At 42.8% G+C, this 16,810-nt stretch overlaps 1 protein-coding gene across 1 annotated transcript in view; it reads left to right on the forward strand.

Annotated features, from left to right (window-relative positions):
- The first annotated feature begins 3,223 nt into the window (after positions 1-3,223).
- WNK2 (WNK lysine deficient protein kinase 2) overlaps positions 3,224-16,810 on the forward strand; it is a 356,194-nt gene continuing 342,607 nt past the window's right edge. The window contains 2 exon segments of the mRNA XM_073592324.1: positions 3,224-3,563; positions 4,305-5,208. Of these exon segments, the coding sequence (XP_073448425.1) occupies positions 4,501-5,208 (708 nt within the window). The 5' untranslated portion in view covers positions 3,224-3,563; positions 4,305-4,500.

A 16,810-nucleotide genomic window follows, 5' to 3' on the forward strand; every position in this document is an offset into this window, starting at 1 on the left:
TTCCCATCTCAAAATGTTAGGAGGTATGACAACACGATGTGCTGAAAAGTCCCTTTTATTTATTTATTTAATTTTTCCTTTTTTTTTTTTTTGCCGCAGCAGCACAATGGTCTGAACTGAATATATAGGACAAAATGTTACCTTGTCTGCTTTAGGACCATGTTGATTAAGGTTGCCTAAGACTACTTTCACACTGAGGCGCTTTCACGCTAGAAAAAGCACCTGAAAAGCTCACGAAAACCTATTTTCATTAAAATCGATGAATGCTTTCACACTGGGGCAGTGTGCTGGCAGGGTGGTGATAAAACGCCCCTTTCCATTGAAATGAATGGAAAGCGCTTCAAAAGCGCCTGAAAAGTGCTTCAAAAGTGCTCAGAGTTTTACTGGCAGTTTACAAGCGCCTCGGTGTGAAAGGGGCCTTATGGGCTTATGTAGTAAATGGGTCTAAGAAGCTTCGTAGGCCACAGGCACTGGGACATCTTCAACTACCTATAGGCTGATGAGGGACCACTCACAACCTAGAGTGTCAGGGACAGGAGGTGAGTGTCAGTTGCAAGAGGTACAAAGGTTAAGGTGAGTAAAAATTGGATAAAAGAGCACTTAACCCGTGCAGTGCTGGGGAAGCCTGCCTGCAAAGTATTTTTGTGTATTCCCTGGAGTTCAGTTTTAATGGTATGTATGTGCAATGTACAGAGTTTTGGCAGTGTAGGCTCTAGGGGGATGTAATGTTTAGTGCAGAGTGCAGTAGTAAAAATTGTTCGACCAGAATTGACATGTATAGCCATCATCACAACGACCATACACATAATGATCTGATCAAAGGATTCTTCAATGTAATTGGATCTTTGAATTATTGAAAAGACACATACTGTGTCATCAATTTTGTGCAAAACGGATTCATTTCAATGTAATTATTTTGATTGGTCTGGATGGAAAATCCAGTAAGAAATCCAAAAAGCAGATAATTCATTATGATTAAGTGTGTGGCACATCAAATGCTCTTTTGAATCCTCTAATTGTATTTTTCTCCTGGACAGTAAATCGTTCTACATTACCATCATATACAAGACCATTGTGTGGCCACCGCTATGATAGCCATACATGTTTTAATCAATCTGTATGTGATTCGGTCAAAATGACTGAATTGGCAAACAATTGAATAGATTAAATAGAATCCTTCTTATTGATTTAGACCCGCTTTAGATCAGATTCAATCATACTGAGAAAACGATTGATTTCGTTGCATCAGTCGACAGCACTGAGATACTTTTTTTCATGAATTTGATTGAACTATATTTTGATCCATCGGGTTGAGGTTGCATATTGGAAATACTGATGTGATTGATAGCTGGAAGATAGGAATATAAGTTATCAATCAAAATCCACTTCCGAATGTGTGTTATAGATTGTATGGGTTGCTGACGATGCATTGATTATTTCTACTGGGAACAATTGATTGGAAAATAAATTGATCATTTATCAAATGTATGGCCACCATTAGGGCTTTTTTCAGACTTTCAGCAGCCTCTGAAGTGTGATCTATGTTCCCCATGACTAAGTTCAGTTGGCAGGGCAAAATGTATTGAGGGGTGTGGCCTGGATGGAGTCTAGGCTGAGACTACTCCCACTATTTAAACTCTGATTTTGTGTGATGTGTGGCTTTCAGGATTTGCCTTTTCTTCTCAGATTAAGAAGAGGCGTTATGTTGCCTCCTCACCGCCTGATTTAGGCTTTTTTTTTTTTTTTTACACTTGTGCAACCTGAAAGTCGTGTGACTTTGCAGCGACTTGAAGTAATGCCTGTGTAATCTTGAGGTCTATGGACATCAAGTCACTTGAAAGTCATACCAAAGTAGTACAGGGACTACTTTTGAAGTTGCACAGATATGAACGGTATTCATTGGTCTGTCAGTGTAAACAGATCTGGTTCTGACAGGGGAGTAGAGAGTTCGTCCGTTCCTAGTGATCAGTAACACCTCCCTAGGACACACTTAACCCCTTGATCGCCCCCTAGTGTTAACTCCTTCCCTGCCAGTGTCATTTTTACAGTAATCAGTGGCTATTTTTAGCTCTGATCGCTGTATAAATGTCAATGGTCACAAAAAAGTGTCCGATCTGTCCACCGCAATGTCGCAGTCCAGCTAAAAATTGCTGATCACCGCCATTGCTAGTTAAAAAAAAAGATATAATAAAAATGCCATAAATATATCCCCTATTTTGTAGATGCTATAACTTTTGTGCAAACCAATCAGACGCTTATTGCGATTTTTTTTTTTTTTTTTTTTTTTTTTTGTTCCCAAAATTGTCTGCCAGTCTGTTTTTTATAGCACAAAAAATAAAAACCGCAGAGGTGATCAAATACCACCAAAAGAAAGCTCTATTTGTGGGGAAAAAAGGACATCAATGTTATTTGGATACAGCGTTGCACGACCGCGCGATTGTCAGTTATAGCGATGCAGTGCTGTATCACAAAAATGGCCTGGACATTAAGGGGGTAAATCCTTCTGGGGCTAAAGTGATCGGTACAGTTGTCTAAAAATACAATACAATTACTACAACACATTAGATCACTTCTAAATTTTTGTTCGGTCATAAAAAATATTTTCATAACTTTAGTAAACTCCTTCATTTTCGATATGAGGCTAGTATGCAAAAAAAACAGCCGATTATTCGTCCCATAATCTCAACATGTGTACCAGATATTAGGCTCCGCATACACTACACACCCTGATTATACAACCTTTTAGCCACCAATTATGTAGTGCAAGGGCCTGTCTGCTTTGGTAAATGCATTAGTAAATCTAAAGGAGATGGTACAATCAGATTGTATGGTGTATGGCCATTTACTCTCGTTGTAAAGACCCCCTCCTCACTACCTGTCCAGCCTCTAGGGCAGGAAATGAAGGGAAATCTCCCTATGGGGACACACATGGCAAAGAACTGTCAGCATTTTAACTCTCCAATACAAAACGAAAAAATGGTTTTAGGTATACATTGAAGATTCTAGATTGTGCTAATTGTGTATTCTATTTCCTGTATCGGGCATCTTCTTCATCTATCAGCCCTGTGTATGGACCTGTGTACAGACTTTAATTCATGTTTCTGTATGAATAGGATGGCTGGAAGTCCCCTCTCTGGTCCGCTCCGGAGGATGTCGGAGAATAGCGCTGTATGACGTGTGGGCGGGGCCAGCGCTGACAGTCCATCGTTCTTGGTCCAAAGCTGTCAGCTCGCCCCTCCCCGCCCCGCCCTCCTCTCCGTTTTGCCCACCTAGGCATCCCCCTTGTCCAGAAGCCGGTGTGCTCAATGGAGATCTCAGCAGAGAGCCACCACCCGGAGCAGCGAGCCCAGGCAAAGGGGGCGGGGAGGAGCGGGCTGCACACGTTAGAGATGTATTAGGGAAGCAGCAGGTCACCCCCCAGTCCTGTGATCTGGGTGTGTAATGCAGAGTGCATAGGGGCATGGTGGCTGGGCTCCTCCCTAGCTCAGGTAGGGTGGGGGGCACTGGATACAGGGGGAGAAGTTATGTATTCTTCTTCTTTGCTGATGTCCTGTTGGATCCATGTGAGTATTGTCTTCCCTCTCCCCACCCTGTAGCATGCATGTGCTCCCTGCCAGCCCCTTTGTACTGTGCAGTTCCTGGTGTCAGCTAGCAATGCATGGGTTAATCACCAAGCCTGTGATCGCAGGGGGGCCACACGGGACCTCCCTGGCCACACACTGCACATTCACCATATTCTGTATGTTTCAATGTTCATTCACTTGAATGGCTGGAGATGCTTACCCATGCACTGGCAGAGGCAAGGATGGGAGGCCTGGTACCTACTTTGTAATAAGCATGCCAGGCCTAATACCAATGTCTGCCAATGGGTGTGATTAGGCCTGCTACTTTAAGTGTACCCACCTATTCTCCTCTTTGTATAGGATGGCAAGGCCTTGATGCCAGCTTACGGCATCTCTCTTCCCATGTGCCTGCACCCATTCTATAATATAAGGAATATCCACTGACCAATTCTCTATCTGAATTGCTTTGGCCATTGCCCCCTTTTTAGGAATAGAAATCCCCCCCCCCCCCCCCCCAACATGTAACCTCTTGCTCACACCCCCTTGGTAATCCGTAGTCATCATGCTGACCCTAGCACATGTGTGATCTTATGATGTCAGGAAGCAGAGTCCACTTCCTTACTTGTGTTTGCTGATCTGGGTGGATGGGACATGGTGCTGGACAGCTCCTGTGTACAGGGAGGGGGTGGAGGGGGGCCCACACTGTGCTTGTGACTCTAATGATCTGTTTCAATCCCGTAGGCTCCTATGGCTTTCTGATGAGATCTGCTCTTGCTGGACTGACAGAGGATCTGCAGTGATCTGGGAGGGCAGACTTTGATAACCTTATCATGGAAGCTTAGGAAAAAAACTACTGCAACTGCATCTTTCTGCGTCACAGCCTCCTGCAGGGAAATCTGTTGAGTTTTTTTTTTTTTCTTTTTCTTTTTAAACTGATATGGACCATGCATCCAACAGAACAGGGACATGGGATTCACAAGCTACAACTAGAAATCTAATTGAAAGTGAGGTGCATAGCAAAAAGGCTCAAGGGCTCAAAAGTGAGTGTCCTGCAAAACCCAATGACTGTACTCGGAGTCCTATGAATATTCATGAACTGAACAGCAGTTCGAATATCATGGACACTGCAATGCTGAACTCAGTGAAAGATGCCCAGCTTATGCCAGCTCCTAAAGACTTGAGAACGGTCAAGCTAAGGTTCTTGAGGAGGACCGTGGTAGAGTCTGATCAAGAGGAGCCATCGGTTTTGGATCTGAGTGAATCTCTGCAGCAGAGCAAGGTCATCCCTATCTCTAGAACCAGAAGGGCCATTGCTAAAAGGGCTCAGGGGACAAGTGATCAGGGATCCACCATCGAGACCAGTGAGCCTAAGACAGGGGCTTCCATAGAGCATATCGCAGAAGGACCACCAGAACCACCTGGCCAAAAGCGAAAGGATGAACCAGACACTCTTAAAGAGCCACCAAAGTCCAAAAAGGAGGAAGAAGAGGAGAATGAAGAGGAGGCAGATATGAAAGCTGTTTCTACTTCCCCTGATGGAAGGTTTTTGAAGTTTGACATTGAAATTGGAAGAGGCTCCTTTAAAACTGTTTATAAGGGTCTGGATACAGAAACATGGGTGGAGGTCGCATGGTGTGAACTTCAGGTAAGAACACACTTTAATGTTATGAGAAAAGGGTTTGTTTGGGTCTTCAAATGAGGCACAAGAAACCATGTGCCTCCATCCCTGTTAATATGTAGAGGAAAGGGGGGGGTTGGACTTTAAATTAGGTGTGTCTACACTAGTGGATAGTGATCATCATATGAAAATCGAATAAAGACTAATGCATAAAAAAACAAAATATTAATAAAAAACAAGTGTTTTATTAAATGGCCATTAATTGCGAACGGTACAATATTGAATGTACATCGAAGCTACAGCAAACCGTATGAAGTACTATTGACATATTGGTAAAATAGAGCCATGCCCCACGAATGCTGATAACATGAGGGGGTCATAGTTACAAAGTATATGCATAATGGACCAACATAATTACATCACAAAAGTTAATATTCATTTTGTTAGAATGGATCTGTTTATGTAGTCTATTATATTCTTTTTAGTGTGTGTGTGTTTTTTTTTTTTTTTTTTAATATATTTTATTATTCTATTGTGTTATTTATTTTTTTATTAATTTGGTTTGCTGCTTTTGTTATGCTTGTTTTTTTTTTTTTTTTTATTTATTATTATTATTATTATTATTAATAATAATTATAATAATAATAATTATTATAATAATAATAATATTTTATTCTTAGTATATTTATTTTGATGAACTTGGTTTGCTGCTTTTTGTTTTACTTGTTAATGCTTTAAAAAAAATTTAGATCGTGTTTTACACAAAGTTGAGAAATTTTATAGTAAGATCTATGCAGTAGTGCAATTGCCTATAGATCGCCTAATTGCTGATTCTAGAGAAGTATGTTTGCACCAATCTTTGCTGATAAATGATGAGTTCTATATTGATTCTGATACTAGGCTTGTTCTGAATGAATGTTACTGAACCTTAATCACCTTATACGTCAAATCTCCTCTCTGCAGTTTTGAGTCAAATTAACTTGTCTCCTTATATAACGACACTGATGACATGCTGCCATAGAGGTCTCCACTACTTATGTAATGATTATTCATACAAACCGTCCCAATATGGTAATATGTAAATTACTCTTTTCTGAACACCAGCTAAATTGTTATAGTTGGGAATCAATTCAGATGCAGAGGGAATGCTATGTACATACAGTATACCTTTTATCATTTTCAGTCTAGACTTTCTTGTGATTTCTATATGGCAATAGATCAGTTTTGATCCTCTAAGTACTATTTTTGCTACCTGGAAATGTTAGCGTTAAAAGCATGACTCAGCTATATTGCTGCAGTATAAAATGTAATTCTTTTCTGTCGAGTATCCAAGAATAACTGCCTCTGATTACAAACTGTTTAATTTTTTCAAATGTATCTTTTTTATGGTGCCAGCCTACAGTAGGGGGTTTAAAGTGGTAATAAAACCCCACTTTTGAACTTGTACCTACAGTTAAGCCTATAACGAGGCTTACCTGTAGGTACAGTGAGTATCTCCTAAACATATGGTGTTTAGGAGAGATTCACACTGGATACAACTGGTGACATCACTGGCGCATGCGCTCTGAAGGGACGGCATACCTGTGCCATCCCTTCAGAGCTTTGTGCTGCAAACCGTGACTCCCGTGCATGGGCGTGACATCATCCAGGCTCAGCCATTCAAAGGACCAAAGCCAACAAACCCGGAAGTAAGGCCGGGGGGGGGGGGTGTTGGAAGCCCTGGTCACCAGTGCTTCGTTCTAAGGTAAATATTTCATACATCATACCATTTGCTTTGCAGGGATGTGTGTTTTTTTTTTTTTGGCAGCGGTTTACTACTGCTTTAAAGTAATATTAAAGTGGTTGTAAAGGTAAAAGTGTGGTGTGTGGGGATGGCTGGTGATGCGACAGTGACACAACAAGGTGAAGGATGTGGCGGCAGCAGATGAGTGGATGCCCGCTAACAGACGCTGCCACATGATGGATCTGAAAAGACAGGTGCTCTTTAACTGTAACAACTTTTTTTTCTGGTAGTTAAAATGAAGGTTTCCTATTTAGAAAAAGCTGTAGGGTTAGTAAAATGGCAATATCTGAACCGTTTTTGGGTTAATCACATAGTTGAACTACTAATTCTTTTATTTAATTAAAACCATAACATTGCCAGAGCATGTTATCTCAACTTGCAGAGCTTGGATTAATTTAACGAGTTTACCAAAAATGTAAATATTGCAGAATATGCAGCCTCATGCTACATAACTAAGGTCCATTTCATGCTGAATGAACTAAATTATTAATATATCTTAAATAGAAAATTGTCTTTTTAGATAGGTTTGTACTCCAAAAGCACTCTATAAAAATAAATATTAGAAAAAATCCTTCCTTAATCAATTTTTATCCACCCTGGTTTTGGGCTTAAAGTTGTTATTTTATTTGAAAGCAAGTTAATAAATAAATAAGTTATACTTCCCTGCTCTTGTGCAGTGATTTTGCACAGAGCAGCCCTGATCCCCCTCTTCTTGGGTACCCCGCTGGTGCTCCTGGCTTCTCCCTCCTGCCAAGTGTCCCCACAGCAAGCTTGCTGTGGGGGCACCCAAGCAGGCTCCCTTCTGAGCTGCTGCTCTGCGTGTCTGTTCAGACAGAGGCGTGCTGTGGCCCTATCCTTTCTTTTCATTGGCTCCCCAGATGTGATTGAACTTGGCCTCAACTGTTTGATCTATTTTTAGATTCTGGGCTCAACTGTTTAATGTATTGTAGTTTGCCAGTCCTTGATGCAGTCATGACCTTTTAGTTTTCAATTGTCTTAAAGTTGGTCTTGGGTTTAGATATCTTTTACAAAGTAAAAGGTCCTCAATTGGCCATGGTAAGGGCACAAAATTATAACTTTTATGTACTGAGTTCATGTGACTTCAGAGCCTTGATTTAAAGTATCCTAGAAATTTCATTTAAATAAGCCGTTATTTTGGAAAATTCCTAATTCGGCATCTTTTATTACTCTATGGAATGCTTATGCATTAATCTAATATAACTAATCTGAAATTTTTGGTAATGTATAGGGAATGTAAAAAATTAACAGGGCTATAAGTAAAACTGGCGACTAACCTCCCATTTTTTTTTTCCTGGATAGTCAATTTTATTTTGCCAACTGTGTCCTTTTGGGGAGATTTCTCATTAACTTCCGTCCCATTGCCATAATAGGAAGTGAGAGGGAACCCTTGGTTGTCATCATGGTCGCTAGAACTAGTGTCACCATTGGAGGATTTCCCCCACTTTTCCTGTTCTGTTGGCATCCCAAAAGTTCAGATTTTCTTCTAAATTCATGCTAAACATGGCAAACAAAGTGAATCTCCCTAACAGGGGCACAGATGGCAATAAAAACCTGACAGGTGTTCTAATCCCCCTCCACTCTACCGGAATCAAAGTTTTGCATAGCATACTTTTAAATGCAAGTAAAACCATTTTGCACCGTCCTTGTGCACTTTTTGTTAGTCTTGTATATCATGTAACAAGGTCGTATTTTTTTCCAAGGATATTTTCATACTTTATAAACTGTAGTTATAATTAAAGTTGAACTAAATGCTGTACATGAAGTGTAATTGAATATAATATAATAACGTGTTATCCCTAGTGGGAAATTAAAGCGAATATTGGCTGGAGGTGCCAAACCCAGGTAGAAAGTACCCATTAACAACACCGTTCTATGGTGGTGTGTGTTACTTGTGTTGGTGCGCTGCAGTGGCATAATTGTTAATGTTACCCCAGCAAACCTCCAAGACACATATGTTCTGCAACACATTGCAGCATGACACATAGGGGGTAAATCATAATAAGGGGGACTTATGTACAAAAGTTGTAAGTGCTTGGTATTAACGGGTGTTAAACTCAGTATGGAGGTACCTACATTCTAAAACTTAGATTTTGTTGGAAAAAGAGTAAAGTGGGGCAGCAGGATTTTACTTGGTACCATCGAACATTACACCAGATTACAATCACGTAATTGTATTACAAATACCATTACCAAAAGTTTTTTTACTTTTCACAAAAAATAACAAAGATAAAAGTCCCTCTTATATGGCTGCATTACACGTTACACTCACAGGGGAATGCCAGCTTGCACCACAAAGATGTTAATCCAAAGAGGAAATGTGCGTGTAGTCAGCCACTCTCGACATGTTTCTCTGAAACCTGCTTCTTCAGGAGTATAATGAAGGAACAAAATTCTACAACGTAACAAAAAAATCTACATAGTAATACCAATAATGAATACATGTTCTGAGATGCTCAAATGAATAGTAAAATTATGGAGGTAGATAGTTGCTAGAGATTGGTGGCCATCCGACACTTACCCCAAACCCGAATTAAATTTGGCTCTTGGAGTAAGTGCCGAATGGCCACCAATCTCTTGCAACTATGGATTTGTGTGCATTGCAATGCACAGCTGTGGTAAGAATGGGCCAGAAAACGTCTTTAAAACATTTACTTTAATAATGTTGTTTTGGTTATACAGATTGTGTCTTAGAACTGCAATTGGATGCAGTGCTTCAACAATTGTTTAGATCAGTCCACTTATGAAGACATCAGATCTTGGCACACAGACATTTTTCCAACTCAATGAACAGGGGATTGACCCATCTAGACCACAGTAGATTTTGTTTTCTTGCTCTCTAACCTGATAACCTGGAGGAGCTGTCTTGTGAACTGAGATTTCTATCCTTTTGAGGTTTTATAATAAAACAGACCTAGCTCCTGCAGAGAACAACAAATTAAACCTGTGTGCTACAGCTGTGGGTAAAGTTTCTATCACCCAGGCATTTATCTATGAGGTGGTAAACAGTCCATTCTGCTGGCATAGTATATACGCATTGTAACAAAAACCTAAATTCAAGCAAATTATTTCTTTTTAGCTCTGCATAGTTTTGCTGAATTTAAATTTGTCAGGTTTTAATTTGTGTCTAACACCATTTTATAGTTTTTTTTCTCCCTATGAGATCAAGAATGGGGGTAGTGGTTGTCATTGGGACAGCAAGGCAGGGGCCGCAAAAGGTGTCAGAAGTTCTAACCTTTCCCCACACTACTAAAAATGTATTTTTGATTTTGGCTGTGTTTGTTGGAGAGATTCCCTATCGTTGTTGTTGTGACCAGAAGTGATTGGCTAATATCCCAATAGGGATACAGTTGGTAATAAAATTTTGACATGCTCTAACCCTTTTCTGCTATAGTAAAAACAAAATAAACCCTTTTGTTAGCGGCTGGCTTATTTTGACACTTGGGGAAAAAAATCCAACATGCATCACAGGGTAGAGAGGAGGGCCTTGGAAAGAAGAAAGAAATGGCTGCACATCCAGAACTTCCGATTGCCTTTTATTTTGCTTCACAAAGATAACACCAGAGACACCAAACTGTGGTCACGTAGGCGCGTTTCACACATACATCTTGTGCTTAATCGTTGATTAAGCACAAGATGTATGTGTGAAACGCACCTACGTGACCACAGTTTGGTGTCTCTGGTGTTATCTTTGTGAAGCAAAATAAAAGGCAATCGGAAGTTCTGGATGTGCAGCCATTTTTTTCTTCTTTCCAAGTTTCCCACAGAGACGGCTGGGGCTAGCACTCTGCAAGATTCTCCATTCAGCCTCATCTTTATACACCTGGAGCAGCTGTTCTTTTCTTAGAGAGGAGGGCCTAGGGGGCTTGGAAGATAATGGCAAAAGTAGCTATTATTGGACAGGACATGGTGTTTAAATGAAGATTGTTCAAGTCCTGTAGTAAGGCACCTAGAAAAGGGAGCTAGCAGACCTGAAGTGAGGCATTTGGATAAAGATGTAGGAAGCCTGGAGTGAGGCATCTGATAGGGCTAGGAGACCAGGAGTATGGCCTTTGGAAGAAGGAGCAAAGAAATATGAATCAAGGTACCTCAAGAAGGAAGCTTGGAGACCTGGAGCAAGGCATCTTGAAGAAGGAGCAATGAGACCTGAAATGGGGAAGCTAAGAGACCCTGGAGCAAGGCATCTGAAAGAGGGAGTAGGAGACCTGGACCAAGGCATCTAAAACTGGGAGCTAGGAGACCTGAAGCAAAGCTTCTGAAACCAGAAGCTAAGAGACTTGCTAAGAGAGGCATTTGAAAGGGAGATCTTGAAAACCTATGGCAGTGGTTCTCAACCCTGTCCTCAAGTAACCCCAGCAGGCCATGTTTGCAGGTTTTCCTTTATCTTGCACGGGTGCTTTAAATCGGAGTCAATGGCTTTTGGTATTTTGGACAGCTATTTTATCTAAGAGAAATTCCCAAACATGGCCTGTTGGGGTACTTGAGGACAGGGTTGAAAACCACTAACCTAGGGCAAGGCACTTGGAAGGAGCTAGGAGACCTGGAGCAAGGCATTCAGAGGAGGCAGCTAGAAGATCTGAAGTTAGGGCGGCATTTGAAAAAATTAGCTGGGAGACCTGGAGAGTGTAGATTCCTCAAAGAAAGGGCATAAGACTAAACCAGATTAAGTGACGTCGCCTTCTCTTGAGAGTAGTGGGGCGTGCCTCTGCGTAGCTTTTTCTAGAGTTGTGGCTCCACCCAGTCACCTCGTGCCATCGTAGCCAATCCCAACGGAGATACTCTGACTCCCTGATTAGGTTGATGCCCTGCTTGGCTGCCAAGCATCCAGCAGTCAAGGCTCCCTTTCCTTAGGAGGGTCAAGGGGCCTTCATTAGATTTACCAGTGTTGCCAACCTCCCATAGCATTTTTTACTGACAATACATGGCAAATTCACTGGCGGAGCACTTTTTTTTTTTTTTTTTTTTTTTTTACTAGCCTGAGAAATTACAGAACTCCTATTGAAAGCGAACACAGTGAATATTTGAACAGTATAAACATGATATGGAAACACTGACAATACCTGTAATAAAGAAATTTGCCTGATTTACACTTAAAAGGTCAACACGGCAGGAAATTATCAGCCCCTGATATTTACTGGCAGTTGTAAAAAAAATCACTGATTTTTACAAACTGTCAGTAAATTTACTGGTGAGATTCACTGAAAAATATGATCAGTACAGTCTTATTTAATAAAGTACTGTAAGACAGTAACAGTTTACCTTTCAGTGATTTGCGTTTGGTAAAGTGAAAGGTTTTTTATTGCCTGTTAAGGGTAACAGCACTTAACACTTCAGCTTTCCTCGTTTTATATTGACTTCTTGAAAAAAGTACAATGGACTCCTGAAGACCATCTGGTGTGTTGTTTATTCATGTGTATATCTACATATTGGAACCTTTTAAAAAGTGTGCAACTTGTCTGCTGCTAATAATCTAGAGTATGAGGATCTGTTTGCCTTCCTCTCAGCATGCAGAGTGTGTCATCTGTTTTACACAGCACTGGAAATCCTAACAGACTTTTGGGATTGAAGCTAACTGTACTGCCTGAAAGCTTGTAAAGCACAAAGCATTTTATGCTTGAGAAAAGTGGGTTACATCATTTTGAGCTGGGAGCCTGTTAACTTGCCATGTCAGAAATATGTGACGCTGATGTCAGAATGGTAAAGAAGTAGTCGGACGCAATGCATGATTGGGGAGGGAAACCAAATAGACAAAAGGAGTTTAGAAAATATACAATATACTTATGGATAAATTATTTAGCAATACAGTAATGTTAAATTATTATACCACTTTCAAAGATTGAGTGCTAATCCTAGTGCTGACCGTAGGGAGAGACCTAAAATACAGCAACGTACAGAGTATGGAGCTCTAGAGAGGGTGGCTCTGCACAGAAGGTAGAGCCAGGACATATGCAGGGCTGGGTTTAGTCAAACTGGGTCCTAGTCTAAATGCATCCTTTGTGGGCCTTAGGTCGCCATACTTTGATAGCTTGCTAGCACCATATCGGAAGTAAATGCAGAAGTATATGAAAACCCAAACACTAAAATATCATCAATTAACTTGTTAGACTCCTTTCACACTGATGCAGTTTTCTGGTGTTTTAGCGCTAAAAATAGTGCCTGAAAACCCCTGGCGTTGACTGGCCTCTGCCTGCTAGCACCCCTCTGTCCTGCCAGGGAAGAGTAGGGTCGCTGAAGACCACCGCTGCCATTTGCTCAGAGAGAGTAGGATCCCGATGTGGCTGCAGATCCCACCACCCATGCCCCGCTAGTGTTACCTGTGGCCTCAGGTCCTGTCGGCCGGCGGGCGGGAGACGCTCGACCGGCCATGCTGGGAACACCTGCCGATTCTTTCGGGTGCATCGTGTGGTGTGAGGGGGCGGGGCTACTGCATTCCAGCAGGCAGAAGTGACGAGAGTGTACTTCCGGCGGAACCGCGTCATCAGGGGGCGCCGCGAGACATAGTTCCAGTCTCCTGGGTGCGGCAGTGAATGTACAGGGACCATGGAGGGTACAGCTGCACAGGTAGACTCCGGTTCAGCAGGCTCCGGCACCTCTCAGATCAGCGTGGTGAGGGTGGACCATGGCTTACACTGGGGTTCTTTTAGACCTAAAAAATTCCCTCCCTGGGTGGGAAACCTCAGGTGATGGGTTGGGCACCTCCTAGGCTTATCCTAGCACAGTGGTGGTGTGGCTCAGGGCCGCACACTAATGGGAGATTGTTTGTCTTTTTTTGGCTTTCAGGTCAAAGCCCAAGACATGACCCAGATGCAGCCGCCTAGGAAAAAATGTGCCGTATGTGGGACTAAGTTAGGCGTCAATTGGGAAAAGCCACTTTGCCCCGAGTGTGTCAGCAGTCTGGTCAAGGGTGATTCAGTAGCAGCCTGTCACAAAATCCTGAAATCTGTTAAAGACGAGATTGCATCCACATTCCAGTCTTTCAAGGGAATGATGGATAGGATGCAGGGTCCCTCTTCATCCCTATCCAGGGCAGTGAGTATGCCTTCCCTATCTGAGCCTAGTCAGGAGGATGAGGGGGATAGGGAGAGGGTACCTAGGTCGCTAGCCTCCTGAGGGGGAGGATGATTCCTCCAGGGGTCCAGATATAAATTGTCTCTGGACGATGTGGGGGATCTTCTAAAGGCGATCTATTACACCTTGAAAATCTGTGAGGAGCAGGTTCAGCTCTCTAAGCACAACCTTATGTACCAAGGTTCTAGTGCACATAAGACCAGGGTATTTCCCGTGCATAAATCTCTGATAGTCGATTTTGCTGGAGTGGGAGCAGCCGGAAAAGAGGCCGTTTTTTTTTTCAGGTAGCCTCAAGTGGAGGTTCCCTTTTTGAAGCAGATGCCTCTCATCCCTGGAATAAAGTTCCCAAACTAGATGCACCGTTGGCCAAGGTCTCTAAAAAGATAGATTTGGCCTTTGAGGACCTGGGGTCTCTTAGAGATCCCATGGATAAGAGGGGACGTGCTGCTTAAGAGGGCTTGGGATGCCTCATCAATTGGATTGAAACCAGCCCTTGACCAAAAATCTGGTATATTGGCTAACACAATTACAGTCCCACATTTCAGCTGGCACGTCTAGGCAACAGCTTTTGAAATCATTTCTGTTACTATTTAAAGCTGTTGGCTTTCTAGCAGATGCCTCTGCGGAATCTGTAAAGTTGGCAACTAGGTCAGCCGCATTAGTGAATGCTTAAGCTTTGTGGGTTACCCTTTTCAGGGGACCACCTGTTTGGGCCCGGCCTCCAGGAGGAGCTGGAACGTACTCAGAATAGGAAAAAAGCATTTCCTGAAAAGAAGGAACTCGAGGGTAAACTTTTTTTCGAGGCAGCAGGCCCAACAAGAGAGGAATGGCCGCCCCAAGAAACATTGGATGGTCCACAAGGTGTGTGGAAGAGGTGGAATCCTATTAAATCCTCAAGCCACCCCAAAACCCCAGTGACTCCTGCGTCCCAGTGGGAGGGAGACTGGGGGAGTTCCTCTCACAATGGACCACTTCAACGTCAATCCATTCATACTAGACATAAAGAACGGTTACAAATTGGAGTTCGATTCGGTCCCCCCCTCAAACTTTCAAGTTACCCAGAGACCGAGATAAAGCAAAAGCTCTGGGACTATTGTTGGGGGATTTAGTGGATCAGAGAGTCCTTATTCAGGTGCCCCAGAAGGAGCATGGCCAGGGAGTATATTCCCATGTCTGTTGTAAAGAAGCCATCGGGAAAGTTACGATTAATCCTGAATCTTCGCCCCCTGAACAAATTTGTGAGATAAAAACGATTCAGGATGGAGTCGATCTTTACAATAGCCAATCTCCTGTTTCCAGGTTGCCACATGGCCACAGTATATCTCAGGGATGCTTACTTGCACATCCCAATACATCAGGACTTTCAAAAATTCCTCAGGTTGGCAGTCAGAATAAATTCGGAGGTTCTGCACTTCCAGTTCTGGGCACTACCTTTCGCACTGTCTTCTTCACCCAGAATCTTTACAAAGGTTCTGGCAGAGGCTCTAGCCCAGTTGAGGGTCAGAGCTATTACGGTGATCCCCCTACCTGGACGATCTCCTGATTGTTGACCACTCTTCCCAACAACTAGAGAGAGACTTGCAGGAGGCGCAGAGTTTCCTTCTATCTCTTGGGTGGTTAACCAACCAGGACAAGTCCCAGCTGACCCTGGCACAGGAGGTCCTGTATTTGGGGTACAAAAATCTCTTGAGTGTAGATGGTGTTTCTCCCCAGGGAAAAGATCCAGAAAGCAGATCAGGCAGTAGCCTAGTTTCACCTGTACTGGTATGGAAAAAACAGAGCCTAGATCCAGCTATGCCCCTATCATCGAGGTCATTGTGGTGGTGGCGGGCTCATCACAATCTGGACAAAGGTCTGTCCTGAACCTGACCTGCAGCCATAGTGGTGACAACCGACGCCAGTGCGTTGGGCTGGGGTGCCCACCTGGAGGAACCTTAACTCAGGGGGCCTGGTCACCAGTAGAGGCCTGTCGATCCTCAAATCAGAGGGAGCTTCTTGCGATTCTGAGGGCTATAGAGTCTTTCCCGTTTCGAATAAGGGGAGAGCACCTACAGGTATGGACAGACAATGCGGCTGTCGCATATGTGAACAAGCAGGGGGGGACCAGGAGCAGATTTTCTCAGCCGTCATCGTATAAATCAGGACGAATGGTCCCTCAACATGGATGTGTTTGGGGAGATTGTGCGATGATCTTTGCCTCAGAGGGCAACAAGAAGGTGGCACTATTCTTCTCCATCCATCCGCTGGATCAGGCCACAGGGATAAACACCTTTCCCAATCCTTGGCAGTTCAGCCTTTGTTACGCCTTTTCTTCTAGCGAGGCTGATAGCCGCTGTTCTCCAAAAGTTTTTGGCAGAATCGACGGACCTCATCCTAGTAGCACCATTCTGGCCATGGAGACCTTGGTTTGCCAACTTGAAGAGACTGGCCATTCGTCCTCCATTAGCCCTTCCGGTCAGGGAGGACTTGATTTCTCAGGGCCCTATTCTACAGCCACAAATAGAGAACCTCAGACTAACAGCCTGGTATCTGAGGAACAGCTGTTGAGGTCTCAGGGATTTTCAGAGAGAGTGATTAAAACTCTTCTGGAGTACCATCAATTTGTTAGGAATTTTTTTAAGGCCCTGGTGAGGTCCTGCCCCACCCACCCACATTTCATAGAATGCAGGACATTGTCTTACCGACATTTTTTTTTTCCACCTCAGGGGCAGATGAGGAAGGATCTTTGAGTTTATTAGATGTTAAAAGAAGCCTTTTGAT

The sequence above is a fragment of the Aquarana catesbeiana genome, linkage group LG07 (genome assembly GCF_042186555.1).
Source record: "Aquarana catesbeiana isolate 2022-GZ linkage group LG07, ASM4218655v1, whole genome shotgun sequence".
In the NCBI taxonomy this organism is placed as follows: domain Eukaryota; kingdom Metazoa; phylum Chordata; class Amphibia; order Anura; family Ranidae; genus Aquarana; species Aquarana catesbeiana.